Here is a 19,153-nt window from a genome sequence, read left to right on the forward strand (position 1 = left end):
ACCTTGATCTGGTCTCACAATGACAGTTCCCACATAGGCCAGGCTTTCTGTCTCCTCTGTGCCCTCTGCTGAGAATACCCCTCTGCCCTCTCTTTTCTTGACATCACCCTGTTTCCCAGGCCATGTTCTTCATTTCATCTCCCCACACCCTGTGCGTAGTTGGGTTTACCCTTGAAGGAAGGTATCTTGTTTATGCGCTTTTTTGCCTACTAGATTACACGCTTCTTGAGGGCAAGAACCCATGGGGGGACATCAGGTCCCTGAGTGCTGAGCTTCTCAAACAGTTCCTCCAGAGCACCCTGGGTAGTAGGGAAGAAGGAGCATACCCTGCCAGCAGCTCTGTCAAGCATGACTGTTCTTTAAGGTCTCTCCTTTTTTTTTTTTTTCTACTAGGAATTTAACCCAGGTATGCTTTACCACTGACCCACATCCCCAGCCCTTTTTATTTTATTTTGAGACAGAGTCTCACTAGTTGCTTAATGCCTCACTACGTTGCTGAGGCTGGCCTTGAATTTTGGATCCTCCTGCCTCAATCTCCCAAATCACTGGGATTAACAGTGTGCACCACCATGCCCAACTTTCCTCTTATTATTAAAGTCTTGCATTCTGTACTATAAACATGTTGTTTTGACACAGTCTTCCTCATCTCTTTTAAGTACAATTATTGCTCTAGGAAAATGCCCTGTGTTTATACTGTGACTTTAAGTACCTGATCTTTATTATAAAAACCCTGGACTGGAACACCCACTTTGAAAAACCTGAAATTAGTGGATTTAGGGACAGTATTTTTTGGGAATCATAGTAATGACCTCTATCTTGTGCTGGTGACTGATAGAAAAATTGGATGCACGTCTTCACTGTAGTTCTCAGAACAAACCTGATGAGATTTGGCCCTTATGTGGGGCTCACATAGGCACTGCAGTGCCAATTGATGACGAACCTGTGCCTGCAGATGTTGGTCTCATTTCAGTGGCCCTCCCTCTCTGTCCCTGAAGTCTTTCTGATCTCCCAGCCTAAAAGGCAGAAATTTGGAAACAGCCCAGTGGATTGGAAACAAGAATTCAAATTAAAAAAGTAGAAACTATGATAATTCAGATGAAGCTGGAAGAAGTAGTAAAAACAGAAGTCAGATATTAAAATAGTAGGAACCATAACTGATGTTTTTGTAACCTTTAAAAGAGTACCCTGTCCTACATGGTGACCGCATTCATTGATATCCCATCAGTTCAAAATATACATTATTATAGCTACTTTAAGAATTAAGGAAACTGATTATGTCTTATCTGTAATTCCACAACTAGCAAGTAGAAGAGCTAGTGACTTTAACTCCAATCTTACTACTCCGTACTCTTTCTACTGAAGAAAAGAGGGCTTCAGTAAAAGGAGAAGATGGGGTAGATGGGGTTTGGAGTCAGTTTTTGCTTATCAGAAATGAAAATTATCTACTTACTTTAGAGTAGGGTTGCCCTAAGAGCACACAAGACCTTGGCCAAATATTTTTTATAAGGCTTCTGTCATATGGACCAGTTAATAGGCCCTTGTGAGATATAATGACTGACTAATGAGGGTTTGGAACAGTGGGGAAAGGAAAGATACTTATGTATTTGTTCATTATCCAGTCAGCACAGAAAGATTTTTGTAGTATTCAGACACCATCTCTTTTTCAAGTTCAGGAACCATCTCTCCATTTTTTATTGTCAGATACTTTGTTCCTGAAAATTTTCATATCCTACCATGAGAAACAGGTACGCTGCTGGGGCCTTTTAAAAGGAACCTGTTTTATAGAAACAGGGTAGATCTTGTGTCCCCAATTCTCCAGCATCATTCATTTCAGCTGGTGACATCATTGCTCAGGGTGCTGCAGTATCCTTCTGATGTCCAGGAGTACTGACTTCCAGTGACTGTCAGAGGTTGTGACTGCTTTGTTGATGCTGACCACAAATGCAAGTGTTACCTGGAATATTCAAGGTGTGAGTTGAACTGCATTTTCTGGTTGTGTTAAATTTGTCATTTGGAATTTTGATAATACAACACAGAGCAGCACATCTTCCAACCCTGTGCTCTCTTGGGTTCTTCCAGCCCCACATGGCTGGGTCTAGGGCCAGCACTGGTTTAGAAGATTATATAAAGCTAAATTACATAATCAGACCCACTGTCAGACACATAGCTTATGCTCAGTAGATGTTAATTCCCCTGTTCTTTTCACTACCACCCAGGAAGAAGATATTTTTATTTTTAAACAAATGAAACATAGAAACAAAATTTTGAGTTGGAGTAGTCACAGCAAGCCCCCAGCAGAGAGCCTCTGTGAGAATTGTCCATGCAGTGTAGGCTCAAGCACTGGGAGAGCTTCCTGGAGAGCATCTTCCCAGCCAAGATGAAGAAAATTACAGGCCCAGACACAAAGATAAACCATAGTAATGTCAGCCCCAGAATCACTGATGAAACAGGAAAGTGCCTGTTTTGATGGAGGATGTGTGGTTCCCAGTAGCCTGTGCAGAAGGCAGGACCTCCAAAGCTCAGAAATGCCACAAATTCCAGAAGTTTCCAATCAAGCAGGCCTCTTCTCTTATAGTAAGAGAAGACACTTGACAGTGCTTCAGAGTTTATCACAGGTGACTGGGCATGGACGAGAGTTGTTGAGAAACCCAGGTCTGCACTGGAGGCCACATAGAGCAAAGGCCAGTGGTGTGCAGAGTGGAGTGGATCGGCACACCCCAGTTGTGGATGGAGGATGACAGTGAGAAAAGTGCAGGAAAAGCCAGCAGACCTGGAGTAACGGCGTCAGAAGGGCTGTAGTCAGAGGAGACAGAAGTTGTCCTTAAGGATAAAGTGTGCCCATCTTGGAACTTGGGAGGAGTTAAGATACTATTAAGTTCTTTTTTTTTTAATTTTGGAGAAAAAATAAATTGGAAATGTTTAATGGCAGAATAAGATTACTAATGTTAAACACACTGCTTCTGCCATTTCCCAACTTGTCATTGTTCCAGAAACAACTCTCTACTAATTGGAGAAATGCTTCCTCATCAGGAAGGGTAGAGGACAGAATTGAAGACGCAGTGGTGGGGTGAGCTCTGTGCTGCAGTTCTCATCTGCTCCTTCCTGCATGTCCTCCCAGCATGGTAATATTGGCCAACTTCGATAAAGTTGCTGTGTCATTTGTCAGGCAGAGTGCTGTATGTGACACGCACGGTTTGCTTTTCTAATAACAAGTGCCTTGAACTCAGCATCACTAAATCAGCACATATATTAAGGGAGCAGGGCACAGAGGGCTGATCTGAGCTCAGTCCTCTCTCAGATGGTTCTAGAAGTTGGACTGTTGTTTGCAAGTTGTACATCACTGGTCTGTGGAGTCCTCAAGACTAACCCTCACAGTCCTTCCCAGTTCTTTCAAGCCATCATATTTCCCTCACACTTCTGTTAATGAACCTGTCAAATCAAGGTGACCAAGTTTTGACCAACATTTTGTCTGGTACTTATATACTCTGTGCCGTGTGTGCTATGCTAAATCTACATGATCTAGAACAGAGAGATACTTAAATGGATAATCACTCACCAGTTGCCTGGTGTGGTGGCACACACCTGTAATCTCAGCAACTCAGGGGGCTGCACTACAGCAGGAGGATCACAGGATCAAGGCCATTCTCAGCAACTTAGTGAGACCCTGTCTGAAAAAAGCAAAAGCAAAAAAGGTCTGGGGATATAGCTCAGTGGTAGAGCAGCCGTGGGTTCAGTCCCGAGTACCACCAAACAACAATGACTCTTCAGGGGTAGGGATGTAGCTCAGTGGTAGAAGGCTTGCCTAGCACGTGAGAGGCACTGGGTTCAATTCTCAGCACCACATAAAAAAAATAAAGATATTGTGTCCATCTACAACTGAAAGTATTTTAAAAAACAACAGTGACTCTTCAGTGTATGGAGTGCTCAGTCATAACTAAGTCCTGCTCTCTGCTGTATCCCTAGTCCCAGGGCCACATCTGGCACATCCAGGACTGTTGTGGTTAGCATGTATTGAGTGATGACAAGATGCCAGCATTTACTAGGTGTCAGCACTTTATTGTCAGCATAGTTATCCCAACAATTTTGTGAAGTAAGCATGAGTATAATCCCACCAAGATGTGGAAAGCGAGTACTCAGAGCAGTTCAGTGACATGCCCCAAATCACACAGTTGTGTAGAGCCAGGATAAAATCCCAGCCAGGTGACTTCATCGCCTATGGGTATTTGTTGAGTTAATGAATACAAGGAAGGAAGGGAAGGAGGTGGGAGAGAAAGGGCGTGGGGACCATGACCAAGCTGGGGTGAAAGTCTGCGCTGGGTCACTTGGGGTCCACAGGTGGGGTGGATTGGTGCTGCTTGTGGGGAGAAGCATTTTGGAGTATTCCTGGAGGACATGGTGCTTGAACTTTTGTGCTAGATCCTTCTCTTTCCCACTTTCTCAAGGACATTCCTCCTGCAACCATCCCATCTCCACTGCACCAGAGTTTTTCTTATTCTTAGGACTTTATAAACATGCTAAAATGTTTCCAGACCTCAAAAAATCCTGTCTTTGCCCTGCTTTCCCCTCTGGCTGCTGCCACATTTCTGTCTCCCTTTATAGAAAAATTCCTAAAAATAATCTATACTTTATGACTCCCAATTTCTCTCCTGTTTTCTCTTAAATCCAGTAAAATCAGACTTTCACCCCCACACGCCAGCAGAACGGCTCTCATCAAGGTCAGCAGCAGCCCCTACCTTGCCATATCCTGCAGTCAGGCCTCGCCCACACCTTACCAGGCCTACCACCATGTTTGACACGGCTGGTCCCTGCGCCCTTCTCCAGACACACCTGCCCCTTGGCAGTACCACACTCACTCCTGGTTATTTCGTTTTATCTCATCAGCTGGCTCCTTCAGTTTCCTGCAGTTGCTACTTCTCACCTCCCCAGTGTTGATCCTTCAAATGCACACTTGGTCAGGGCACCCATGCTCCCTTGTGATTGAGTCTGGCCATGAAGCACTCAGAGCCTCCCTGTTCTTGCTACCTGTGTCTGTCACCTCCTCTTTCACTTAGCACTCATGGTGCTTTGGAGCATGGCCAGCCCTCCAAACATGCTTTCTCACCCCATCCTCGCCAGATCCTGGGAATTATGTGGTTCTTCTTGGACGTGAGGAAGCTGAGAATCAAATTTTCCATCGCTTGCCCAAGGTGTCACAGGTTGTCAATGTCCTCTGTGAAAGATTACAATTCCAGATCTGACATTCTTTCCATTTACAACCCATTGTCCTCAAACTCCGTCCTACTGAGCGATGTGGGATATGGAAGTTGGGTTCTGGTCTGACCGTCTGGATTTCCTCTTGAGAGCGTGTGGTTACACTCTTCACCCCCAGGGCTTGGTAGTCACGTTGGCAACACAATGGGTGCTCTTATTGGTTGAAATGCTAAGTCTAACAAAATGAAAGGCCAGCTGCAGAGTAGGAGAAGAACAAGGGCCGAATGATCTGATCAGACATCTGTGGGGCCTCCTGGCATTTGGAGTGTGAGTGCCTTAGAGAAACTAACTATTCTGGCCTGAGGGAGTTGGCAACCATTAATCTTGGTGGTTTTGACCGCTGACTGCCCCAGAGGTCCCAGACTGCTGTATGACTCAGAATCCTCAACACTCCCCCTATTCTTCTCTCACTGGGACAGTCAGGAGGCCATTTCTGAGGCATTTTAATTTGGTAATAATTGACATGGCCCACTGTGCCCAGAGATGCTTTCTAAAGGAGGGGTTGATCAGCACTCATCATGCCTGCTCCGCTGCCTTGCACTGCCCTGGGAAGGGCAGTATTCCTCTTGCCCGGCTGTGTTCAGGCTTCGCACACCCCAGAAGGCCACTCTCTCTTCTCCATCTTAGGTAACCTGATCCCAGAAACCTTGAGCTGTCCCACAGCCCTTCTTCAAACATCTTCCTAGAGCTGAGGGTGCACACTACAGAAAAGGAAGGTGTGGTTAGAGGTTTGTCTGTTGTGCCTGTAGTTCCTCAGTTAGGAAGGGCCGCTGCCATCCATCTCCCAACTTCTTTGTGAAACTTCTGGAATTCAGAAAGACCACAGGAACTTACAGTACGAGGTGAATGAGCAGTCGGGTGGGGTGAAGAGACAGGGCAAGAAGGGATTCAAAGTGCCACACCCTTGTGCACATACTTCCAAAGAGCCAGGGTGAAGCTTTCTTGACCCTCTCGTCAAGACCAAGACCATCTCTGGCCATGCCGACTCCTCCTGCACTGGCACTGGGCTGTTCCTTCCTCTGTGATCATGTTGCTGCTAATGTCATGTGAATAGCTCCTGCACTGGTGGTAAAGAGAGGCTGGTGCAAATGCAGTGCCTGCCCCTTCCCATGAGGGGACATGATCCTGGTAAGGGTCTTCATCTTTCAGAACCTCGCGTGTAAATTCATAATGCAGAGCACCCACTCACGCAGTCTAGAATATTATAGTCACTGCCTAGTCTCAAAAGCTTCCATGAAATTCAGTAATTGCACTGAGGTTATATTTCATTTCCAAAACACAGTTGTTTACATAAGAAAATACTGTTTCTCTCTTGTTAAAACCTTTGACTTTCTTTTGCCTCTCAAATAAAGTCCCAGGTTGTCACTCAGCATTTGCATTTGCGTTACAGGCTTTGAATTTCATTGTTAGGGAAGGCTTTTAAATGTAGACTTCTGAGAGAAATGACTTGGATACAGATGAGTTTGTCTATATTCAATGAGCAATTGCATTTGTAAGGCCCTGGACTAGACCCCCAGGGGTGAATCAGTCATGCACCCCATAGGCAGTAGCATTGTTTCTGACTGTCGAAGACAAGCACCACCCCCAACACCCACCCTCCAGTTCCCACAGGGTGCAGTGCTGAGGGTTGACTTGCCATTGGGTCCAGCCAAGCAAAGTAGCTGGGCACCAGAGAGTTGGCAGAGGGCCCAGGGATGGGAGGGGAGGAGGGTGGGACTCAAAACTGGCAGCCAGCCAGGCTTACTCAGGTGCCCCAGCAGAAAGGACCCCTAACCCTAGCAATCACCGAGCCCTTTCACTGAAGATGTCCTGGTCATCTCTAGACTGCGTAGGGCCAAGCCTTGGTGGAGGGTAGTGACTCTAGCCCCACATTGAACACATAAGAACATTGAAATCGGGCAATGTCAGTGGCAGGACTGTAGTCATATTAGCAGCAAAGCCAGGGCTGGAACACAATCTTCTGGAAAGTGTTCCATGGTCTGTGGCTTATGGCTTCCTGAAATTGCTTTGCCTGTAGTTCAGAGTGCAGGGTCTGTCAGGGTCATTTTGTTCCTCAGACAGTTAGAGGAGTCTTCTATATGCCCACTTCTGTGCACTGTGCTGGGGAGAGGGATGTTAAATCAGACTCTGATCCCAGGAGTATGGCAAGGGAGGTGTACCCTCCCTATGGCAGTGCAGATGGAGGTGAGTGTGTATCGGGGGTGGTGGGGGAGGGGCTGCCAGAGCACAGAGAGGCTCTTGGCCCACTCTGCCGGTCAGGGGATATCTGAGTACAGCTGGAACATGCCAGGAGGCCTGAGCCAGGAGGAAAAGGATGAGAGTAACTACAGGCAGAGAACAGAAGGCCATCCTCTACTAAAAGTTGGTCAAGGGTTACATCAGTAGCCCAATAACACACATTTATTGTGTCCATATTCAGGCCATTATGGGTAACTACTGATAACCGCTGGGTATATCATAGTGTGGTGGGGAGGGTAAAAACAGGAAGCTGGACATGTGGGGACGTATCAGGAAGGTGGAATGGCCAGTGCCTCTGGCCGTGTGGAAGCCTGAGCAGCACTCCACACGCAGTCCTGGAGCCTGAATGAAGGTTCTCATTTCCTTGGTATCAGGCTTATTACAAAGAATCTATGTGGAACCAAGTATGTTCTTTTTACAGATTCCATCAAGAGGCCTTGCTCATCGATCTGTCTATTCCCTTAGGAATTTGGGGTTTTTTCCACCCCTAAAGCCTCAGTGAGGAAAAGGGCCTGAAGTGCTGATTGTAGGGAATAAAGCTTTATTCAAGGTTCTAGCCCTTGCAGCTCTCCATGAGTTAATAACCCACTGACTGCCCAGTGCCTGGCAGGCAGTGACTTTCCTCCTCTCCCTACAGGCCTGCCGAGTTAGCCACCAAGTACGCCAACTTTTCAGAGGGAGCCTGCAAGCCAGGCTATGCTTCAGCCCTGATGACCGCCATCTTCCCCCGGTAAGTGCTCTCTTTCTTCCGCTGCCTAGACAGCCCGGGTCGTGGCCCGGGAGTCAGAAACCTAGCCCCACACAGTAAGTACTTCATGCTCTCCAGAGGAAACAAGATTCTGCTATAACTACCCTCCTGTATCCAGCAGTCTCCAGTGCCTGTAAAGGACTGAACCCCACTCTGTGCCTTGCTGTGCCTCACCCCCACCCTGCACTTGGTAGTGCAGCTTGTTTCAAGGAGGGGAGGGAGGAGATAGAATCTACATGGTCACCCCACAGAAGCCTGGTGTCCCAAGCAGCCATGCAGGACTGCCAAGTGGAGACACATGCCTAGTCTTAGTATCAGTAACCCACTAACTGGTTAAATAAAGCAGGGACTAAAGAATAATCTCTGAGGCTGTCCAAGTTTTGGACACCTTCCCTGTCTGTCCATTTGCATTTTGGAGCTTCTGATTTCCTTGGTATCAGGCTTACTGAAGGAATCTGTGCCTAATCCAGGGAGTTCCTTGTACCAGATGCCACTGACAGGCCTTGCTTACTTTGCAACCTTCTTTCTTTCCTGAAAGCCTTGGCATGGGAAAGGGACTGCAGAGCTGGGGTTGTCTTGTCTTGTTCCAGAGTACCTTGAGACTGTGAGGGACATTTAATTCCTTCAGAAAGTCATGGGAGCTCTGACTCGAAGGGACTGCTCAGGACCCTCCGGGCACTGAGATGTAGCACTGGACACCAGAGAAGTTCTGGGGTGGCTGTGCTCACTGGAAGAGCTCCCATCCTTTGAAGGCAGAGATCAGTGCACACAGTGTGCTTGAAAAGGAATGCCGAGAAACTGCTGACCTCAAAGTAAGTCCAAGATACCTGGTTGTAAGCTCCCGCTCTTGTCCAATGTGAGCAGTTCCAGCTTAGCTCCTTGTATAAAGCCGAGGCTGTGCTGCTGAGTACTGTCTCCGGGATCTGCCTTCTGAATTGACTCCAGATACTTTGTTTTCTCCGGCTATTTGTTGAGCACCTCTGAAGTGTCTGGCATTGTGTTCTATGTTCTTATACATTTTTGCAAGCCTATACAAACCTGTCCTCTGGCTCAGACACCTGTGAGTTCTTCTTAATCTGTAAATAAATTTCTTCTACTTTTCCTAACTGAAAATAATACAAACATGTGGGGAGAAAATTCAAATAATACAAAAGGAAAATACTGACCATCCAGACTCCTTCCCCAGAGACAGCCAGTATCATCATAGTTGGGAACATATTGGATTTATTATTCTGTACCTTGTATTTTACAAATAAAAATATGTTAGAGATTATCCTGTTATTAGCATTTATGGCTCCATCTCTCTTTCTTCTTCTTTTTTGGTGCCAGGGATCGAACCCAGGGCTTCACACATGCTAGGCAAGCACTCTGCCACTGAGCCCCAGCCCCCATATCATTTTTAAATGATTATATAATCCACAATTGCATGGATGTATTGATTTTATTAAAAGTAAGGTTTATTGAATTTTAATTTACATACATTAAAATTTGCTCTTTAGTGTAGTTCCATAACTAGTTCCATTGATAAATGCATACTCTCTATAACCACCACAATAGTTAGTAGCACATTTTTCTCACCCCGAAAGTTTCCTGGGCCCCTTTGTAGTTTCTCCCTCCCCTATCTCCAGTCCCTGGCAACCACTGATCTGTTTCTTGCCCCTGTAGCATTTCAGACAATATATAACATTTTGAGTCCGTTTCTTTCTTTTAGTGTAATGCATTGGTAATTCATACATGTGCTGTGTGTTCATTATTTGTTCCCTTTTATGGCTGAGTAGTATTCCATTATGTGACTGTCACACAGTCTATCTACTGAAAGGTCAAAAGACATGCTGGTTAATTACAACTTTGGGCAATTATAAAGCTGCTGTAAATATAATAGTACAGGTTTTTGTGTAAAAGTGTATTTTATAAGTAAACTCCTAGGAGTGGGATGGCTGGTTCCTAAGTTAAACATATGTCTGATTTGGTAAGAAACTGCTGCCGAACTGTTTTCCAAAACGATTGTAATGCTTCATTCTCCCACCAGCAATGAACGAGCGTTCCAGTGTCCCTACATCCTTGCCCTCACTTGGTCTTTTTGACTTTCACCATTCTAGTGGGTCTATAGTGATTATCTCACTGTGGTTTTAGTTTGCATTTTATGATTTTTTTCATGTTGTTATTTGCTGTTCTTTTGTCTTTATGAAACTATTCCAATCTATTGCTTTATGGAACTATTTTAATTAGTTGGGTGTTTGTCTTATTGAATTCTAAGAGTTTTAAATATTTTGGATAGAAGCCCTTTGTAAGACAAGTGATTTGCAAGTATTTTCTTGTCTTTCATTCTCTTAACCATGTCTTTCACAGAGCAGAAGTTGTTAATCTTGATAAAGTTTAATATATCATTTTTTTCCACCCATAAGTCATGCATCTATTTAGGAGACTGGAATATTAATGTTATCATGTATTTTCCCTTTTTAGTACCTTATCAAATATTTGCTGATTGATACAATATGGGTCTGTATTGAATATTAATTCTTGATTTCATGGTTCTTGGTAATTGCATGAAGTTCAATACTGCTCATTTACTTCGCAAACTAATACTTTTTTTGTAAAACTAGCTAACTACAAAACTTCAGAATCATTGTTGATCCTAGAATAATTCTTTTTGCACTTACGCTGCACACAACAGGAAAGTCACCAACAACATAAGAGTTAAATATTGTCAATTTTTTTGTGGATCGCACTTTGGGTGTTGAATCTAAGAAATCTTTCCCCAATTCATGGTCAAAAGATTTTTCTTGTTTTCTTCTAGAATTTTTGTACATTTAGCTCTGACTTGACGGGCTATGTCCTATTTTGAGTTAATTTTTGTATCTAGTAAAATGTTAAGAAGTTCCCATTTTGTTCAGTTGTTACAGAACCCTGTGTTGAAGATTGTCCTTTCCCCATTTAATTACCTTGGCATGTTTGTTGAAATGGGTTGAACGTTTGGTGTGGGTATTCGATTGTTCTGTGCCCATCCCTGCACCAGTATCATGCACAACATGTATAGTCATGTCTTCTGTTACTGAAGACAGTTTTATTTCTTCCTTTCCTATCCAGAGACCTCTTCTTTTTTCTTACCCTGCTGCATTGGGCAGACTCCAGTGTAGTATTCAATGGGTATGATTGGTTATATCATTGACTGTTGGTGATCAATTCAACCTTCAGCCCCTCCCCGATCCCTGGAAGTTAGGCCTAGCATTGGTATCTTTTCTTTCTTATCCTGAATCCACCTGAATAGAGGGTTATCATTTTAGCTTCCTGGGCATGTGTGTGTAATCAGAATATACTTTGTATGATTTTGATACTTTCAAATTGATTGAGATCTGAGTGTTATGGGATAAAATACAGATTATCCTAGTGAATGTTCTGTGTGTACTTGAGAAGAAAATATTTCTGCTATTACTGAGCATTCTGTAAAAGATAATGAGATAAGGTTGTTTGATAGTGAATGGATCTTGAGGACATTATGCTAAGTGAAATAAGCCAGTCACAAAAGAACAGATATCATGTGATTCCACTTATTTGAGGTACTTACGAGTCAAATTCATAGAGACAGAAAGAATGGTGATTGCCCATGTGCTTGGAGGAGGGAGGAGTGGGGAGTTACGGTTTAATGGATTTAGAGTCAGTTTTACAAGATGAAAAGGAGTTCTGGATATTAATTGCACAATAATGTGAATGTACTTAATATTACTGTATACTTAAAATAGCTCAGGTGGTAAATTTTATATTACATGTATTTTGTCATCATTTTAAATTTAAGTTTTGTGGGGGTTTTTACCTTTGTGTGTGTGTGTGTGTGTATGTGTACCAGGGATTGAATCCAGAGGCACTTTACCACTGAGCCACATCCCTAGGCCTTTTTTGTATTTTATTTAGAGACAGGATCTTGATAAGTTACATAGGGCCTAATAAAGTTGCTGAGGCTGGTCTCGAACTTTTGCTCTTCCTGTTTCAGCCTCCCGAGTTGCTGGGATTGCAGGTGTGTGCCATGGCACCTAGCCCATTTCACTTTTTAATGTTTGTGTTTCTTCTGCTTTGTTGACCCCGTGGCACATATTTATAATAACTGTTATAAGGTGCTTATCTTCTGATTCCATCATGTCATTGGGTTGGTTTCTGTTGATTGATTTTTCTCCCTCTGGTTATGTATGGCCTATAGTTTTCTATTGTTTGCATGCCTGGTAATTTTTATTTGATTCCAGACATGTTAATTTTACATTTTCTTGTGCTAAATTTTGTCTTCCTTTAAATAGAGCTAGATTTTGATTGGGCATGTGGTTAAGTTACTTGGAATTGGGGATAACCTTTTAAAACTTGCTTTTGATGTTGCTGGGGCAGGTCTTGAGCAGCTGTCCAGGCTAATGTGTCCCCATTCCTAATGCAGCACCCTCTGAGAACACTGCCCAGTGCCTCCTATGTTATGAGGTAATTTCACTCGGGCTGATTCATTTCCACTCTGGTTCCAGTGAACACCATCAATCCATAGGCCTCTGTGGACACCAGGAGGCATACTAGGGACATACTGCTTCCTGTGGTCCTTTCCTCAGCCTCCAGACTTCCTCTCATACATTTACAGATCAGTACTTGGCAAGATATGTGGGGACCCCTTTGAAGATCTCTGTAGCTTTCTGTGTCACTTGCTCCTCTGCAGTAGTCTTCTCCACAATTTCTAGCCTCTTTGGCCTTGCTAAACGTTGATCTGTTCCCTCGACTCAGAAGACCACTGAGCTGTGGTTATATTCCCTGTCCATACAGGTTGGACACTGTCCCCAGGCAGTAAACTAAGCATATGGGGGGTTCACCTCACTTGTTCCCTTTTCTCAGGGGGCAGTTCTGTCCTGTTTGTTATCCAGCATCTGAAAAACTGCTGTTTCACATGTCTGACTGGTTTTCTAGTCTTCTAAGGGACAAAGATAAATCCTGTTCCTGGTATTCCAGTAATGGCCAGAGGCAGAAGTCCCCTCATCCTTGTTTATATGGTATTCCATAGTATATGGCGTCCCCTAATCTGGTCAGTCAGTTCCCTGATTTAGGCAATTTCCCAACTTTACTGTTAGAAATATCACTTCAGTGAATAATTGTATTTTTACATCATTTCCTACACATGCAGTTTATTTAGAATAAAATGATACTTAAAAGTCACAAGTTATAGGCATTTTAATTTTTGAAAATTACTGGCAGTTGTCCTTCATGGCAGTTTTTGAGTATACCTACATACATAGTCTATGATAGTGCTTTTCTCTTATCTTATATTATCTTTACAGGTTTTTGTTGTTGTTGTTGTTTATATTTACATTATTAATCCATCAGGGTTTTTTTGTTTTGTTTTGTTGGTGTAAGGAGTAAGGTTGGATTCTAAGTTTCCTTTTTTTTTTTTTTCTCTATGTGAGTGACTATATTTTGACCAAAAAACACTTAAATACATTTAAGATTTTTATTTATGTAGCATCAGTACTTTGGCAGAAAAGGTTCTGGTGCAACTATTTTGACATGACTTAAAATAAACAAACCATTAAATCTTCATTTATTTATTTATTTTTATTACCAAATGCCGTGTGAAGCATTCGTTCTCTTCCTAAGCCTCAGTCCTCTGAACCCATCCAATCACTGACTCCCACACTGGGCCTAGACTGGGGAGCAGGTTGACATGCCAGCCTGTCCCCGCTATAGAATCCTGCCTGAGAAGCCAGCCTGTTCCTTCTCAGACCTGCTTCCCTCCCCTGAGCCTTGCCTGCCTAGATACAGCTTCCTCTGTGGGAGAGATGGAGCGGAATGGCAGCAGAGTCCAAAGGATTTATTGTGCATCTGCTCTGCTCCGAACTTTGGACTAGGGCCTTTTATCTGTTTGGTCTCATGGAGTGGAGGTGCTGTCCTCACTTGCCCCTTGTGCGCGTACCCACTTTCCCGTGCTGTACCACCACAGTACCTCACACAGCACTGGATCAGGACTCTTTACTGGTGTATCTTCCACGGCAGGCCACGTGCCTCTTAGCATGGAGGCATGGTCTGCCAGCATATAGAAGAGCCTTCAGCACTGAGTAGACTCTTCATATTTGTTTTGCAAATGGCTATTACTTTCTGCCCTCTGGATATTAAGAATCTAAGGGTATGAAAAATGTTGATAAGACACTTTTAATGAATAGCTAATGACGAAAAATAATTATTATGACACATTCCAATACATGCTGCATTGAAAAGAGATGAGGTTTGGAGTAGAAAGTTTTCATAGCTTTCTCACTTAACAGGCGACACAATCTTGGAAAAGTCTAAGCATTACTTAACTCATTAGTCAAGAAAAGGAAATGAGATGATGTATCTTGGTGCTATAAATGTTATTAGATCATTGCAGCAGAATTTAATGTCAGGCACTTAACAAGTGAATTGTTTTCTCAATGATTTTCATTATGATTCAATAAAGTGTTTGTTTTAAGGAAGAAATATAGATACCAGAGTAGGTCACAGTAAGCACCTTAAATGCTGGCTTAAAGAACTATAATCCATTTGAATATAATTTATTCAGAACCTTAATCGACACCATCCATTTTTCTAATAATACTTTGAGTTGTTTTTTTGTGCTTAGGTTAAAGACATGATTAAGTACCATGCCTTTTAGATGGTGACCAGTAGGCCTGTGCAGAATGGGTGGCATCTCCAGGCAAAGCCTATGACCAACAGTTTCAGCAGAAGGCAGAGCTCTAATCCATGCTGTGGACATGCTGCAGAGCAATAACAGCAGCAGCCAGTGATAGCTAACATCATCTATTGAGTGTTTACTTTGTATCAGGTCCTATGCTGGTAAGAGCTTTTCCTATCTCTTCTGTCATAAGAGATAGCTAGTCTAGTGTACAAATAGGAGGAAATAGAGACACAGAAATCGAGCAATTGCCCGAGGTCACACAGGAAATGATGAAACCGACTTTGAACCCAAACATTTGACCACAGAGCACATTCTACCTCCTTTCACAGCTGTTGTTTCATGGGCAGGTGGCTGGTGGCCAGCATGTAGCCTGGTGGTGGCTGATAGGTGCTGGTATAGAAATTGTCCCCTTGCTCAGCTCTACAGAGGAAAACCACACTTCTCTTGAGACACTGATTTAGGAAGGCGGTGGGTGTGGTGCGTATCTGTGATTCTCATACTGCTAAGAAATCGCCACCATGGTCCAAGCTGGCTGTGTTCCCTAGAGTGCAAGAACGGCTGCTGAAACCTTGCAGAGCTCTCTGAGGCAGGAAGTCTGGAGCGTTGACACAGTCCCAGCTGCCTATTTTGGGACCCTTGCGTGAGAAGATACAGGAGGCTTACTGCACTGCCCTGGAGGCTTTGAAAACTTGTGGGCTCCTGGCCAGGTTAGCTGGTAGCTGGTATCCCCACATTCCAAAGCCCTCCCCTCTCTGCCCTTCAGAGAAGAATCCTGGAATTTTTATCACTGCAACACCAGGGGGGTGGGGTAAGATTGAGAGGCATCCTACCTAAGCTTTGTCCCATATCATAAAGTACAGGGGAAAGTAGAGCACGGTCCCTTCCTCCACTTCTGCAGAATCGCTGTCCTTCCGGCCTGGGAGCAAGATGGGCACAGCCCCCTCCCTTGCCAGGAGCGTGATAAAGACAGGCTGAGATCCTTCTCTACTTCCTCTTGTCCATCTCACTCTGAATCTGTGTGGTCTAGCTTGTCCTCCCACCCCTCCACTACTTGAAAGGCTCTTGTCCAGATCAAGAAAAAAATACTTCCTGATAAATGCAAGGGGTAAATAAACCTCCCTTCTCCACCCGTTCCAGGAGTAAAAGATGATTTATTGAAAGACTATCAGTCCTAAACCTCTTTTTTGATGCTCTTCCTCCATTATGAAACACTCTGTTCTCTTTAGTTCTTTGTCCACACACCCTCCCAGCCCTCCTTTGACCTTTCTGATGATTCCTTCTCAGTGTCTATTGCAGGCAACTTGCTCCTGTGCCCATCCTTAGATATTGGTTCCATATGGCCCTCCTTTCTTCTGGCTCCATCACTTCGGTTAACACATGTGCTGACAACTCTCAGCCTCATTTCTCTGCGGATCTCTAACATACTTGGGTGACTCAAAAGCATCTCAAACTCAATGTCCCCTGAATTTTCAGTAATTTGAATCAGTCCATGTTATTTCAGTAACAAGTAACCACCCATTGTCCATTCTCACCTGAACCAGAAATCTGGGAGCTAGTCTTTCTCCTTCTCCCCTCAACTGAATATCCAAGCAGCCATTGAGTCCCAGGGTTGGAGGATCAGGGCTCAGCTCCTTTTCTGAGTCCCAGTTCTCCGACCTCATTCACTCCTCAGGAACCTGAATCTTCATTCTCTTTACTGACTCCTTCATAGTACTACTTAATCATACCTTAAAGATTGCCAGATTGACTACCTGCTGTGCTATACACCTAATAATAATAACTACCAGTTATCAGGGCATCTATTGTGTACTGTGGAAGTCATTCATTCAACAGAGTGCCAGACATTTTTCTAGTGCTAGGAGCTTCAACATGTATAAGAAGTATAAAATCTTTCCCCTCAGAGATCATACATCCTACTACAGACACAGATAACCTGTGTGTAACATGTCACATGGTTGTTGAAACACTTACTGTGTGCCAGCCACTCTGCTCAACACTGTGTCAACCTTTACAACAGCTCTGTGAAATAAGTGCTGTTGTACCCATTTTGTAGATGAGAAAACTGTAACTTGCTCAAGGACATAGTAGCACAGAGTCAGCACTCACCAAGCCCACCCAAAATACTGAATCATGGCTCTCAACCATATACCTACAGGGAAATGCAGATTTCTTTTGTTCAGAGCGTGTTTTAAATATTTTTGGTAGGTAATTCCTGCAGTAAAATCTATGGGTGCTAGGAAGAGCAAGAGTGCTCAGTAACCAGAGCTTCTCTGCAGTGTGTGCAAGGGTAGCCTGCATGAGCTGGCAGACTAAATACCTGTCCTTGACCTGGACTCCAGCTTGAAGCTAGAGGAATTGCCATCTGTGTCCAGTTGGTTTCTCTGCCATCTTCCACACCCGCCTTATGTTCCTTACATCACACCTGACCTCTATTTCCTGCTCTAAGCTAATTCTACATCTTGTTTTAGTTTACCCCTTCTGCTTCTTCCACCATTCAAGGAACTCAGCACCCCTATACCCTAAGCTGTCCGCCTCAACTCTTTCTTCTTCACTGTCTTCCAACCCTCATGTGGGACTGTCATAGATGCCCAAAAGTTGTGTTCTCTGGAACACAACTATGGAAAAATCCTCCATGCTGCTTTGAACAGGTGAATGCTATTGCCCCACCTGTTGAAATTTCCCAGGTCATAACTTTATATGCTGCAGGAGAAGTTCTAGGCTTCTAACTCTTCTTGATGGTATCAGCGTGCATCTTTTCTTCTGCCCCAGGTCAGGACCTGAGGAACTTTCTGTCATCCTTCTCTGATTAGACCAGGCTGAAGCCTCAGTAGAATGTCCCACACAGGACATCTGTTGTGTGCTGTGGAATCAAAAGTGATGCAAACTGGCCCACAACAAGATGTTTGAGAAACTTGAGAAAAAGGTTTGGAATTGCTAATGTATAGCAATTAGAGTAAGTTTATGTCAGTGAATCTAATACTTTAAAAATGGGGCTTCGGGGCTGGGGAGATAGCTCAGCTGGTAGAGTGCTTGCCTTGCAAGCATCAAGGCCCTGAGTTCGATCCCCGGTACCGCAAAAAAAAAAAAATGGGGCTTCATATTTTATGTGTGTGCTTCTTTTTCTAGTGATTCCTTTTTATTTTATTTTATTTTCTATAGTATCATTCTGTGCCAGAATTGAAATTTAAAAAGCAAAACCAACTGGTCCTTCTCCACAGATGGTTGAGAAGCATTGGGCCACAGTGGAAAGAGCACAGGCTTCAAAGAGTGCAGGACTGGCTGGGCTTCACCTCTCTGAGCCTCCCTTTTCCATCTGGCTGCCTACCCAGGGTTAAGGGGAACAGTGCTTGGCGACAAATACACATCCAGGTACATGTGCCCAGGAGTGGCAAGGATAAGAGACCCCTAAGCCAGAGGACTGATGAGAGGATGACTGGCGAAGGAGATGTCTGAGCTGTCCTAGGAAGGTGGAGCTTCTGTAGCAAGGCCATGTGCCCTGGTGGAGGCCACTTCCTCCCTTGAGACCAAGCCCCGGGCTCCCTCTGGCTAGATAGCAGGAATCCTGAAGGTGCTCAGAAGTGCAGTCTTCGGGGAGCACAGGCAGACAGGTTGCATTCCTGTGGTGTTTGAGGATTGATCTTGTCAGATTAGCAGCTTTGCTTTTCTTGGTTCAGGTACAAGATCCCCACGTGGGGAGCTCTGCTTCTTGCGAAGAGCAAAAGCTGATGAAAGCTTAGAACGTGAGGCTCCAGGCCAACCCTGCACCAGCTCCTCAGTGAGAGGGAGGCCCCAGGTGTCAGCTCCACCCACAGAAAGTCCCAGGGGTAAGGCAGCAGCTGGGCACAGAGCAAAATGCTGGCACCTTTGGGATATTGCCCTGCTTTCGGTTCTCTGTCCTCAGAGAGGTAGGTCAACTATATGACTGGCCTTTCTGAATAAATAGCCAGAGTGAGCAGAGAGGAGCATGGCCGAGGCCTCCCCTCTCCCAGTCCATGCCCATCCCCTGTCATGGGAGCTCTTTACTCTCTGCCCCAGTGCATGTAGAGTCCAGACTTGGGCAAATGAAGTACCCAGGGAGCCCCTGATGAGGGAAATGCACTCCTGACCAGTGGCAATATCATGAAAGCAGGCCTGTTTGTTGACAGCAGGCTATGGCATCTTTGTGCCTCTTGTGTGAGGACAGATCCATCCTCCCCTCAGGTTCTCCAAGGGCTTAGATTGGGTTTTCAGCAGCAGGGTAACTGGAG

The 19,153-nt window shown here is 44.4% G+C and overlaps 1 protein-coding gene across 4 annotated transcripts in view; it reads left to right on the forward strand.

Moving 5' to 3' along the window:
- The window catches only part of ST3GAL3 (ST3 beta-galactoside alpha-2,3-sialyltransferase 3), a 171,217-nt gene that overhangs the window by 89,887 nt on the left and 62,177 nt on the right, over positions 1-19,153 (forward strand). For all 4 annotated transcript variants that reach the window (XM_079151928.1, XM_079151930.1, XM_079151927.1 and 1 more), the window contains one exon: positions 8,126-8,218. In XM_079151928.1, coding sequence (XP_079008054.1) covers positions 8,126-8,218 — 93 coding nt within the window. The remainder of the gene's footprint in view (positions 1-8,125; positions 8,219-19,153) is intronic.

Source organism: Sciurus vulgaris (genome assembly GCF_902686455.1).
Source record: "Sciurus vulgaris genome assembly, chromosome: 1".
In the NCBI taxonomy this organism is placed as follows: domain Eukaryota; kingdom Metazoa; phylum Chordata; class Mammalia; order Rodentia; family Sciuridae; genus Sciurus; species Sciurus vulgaris.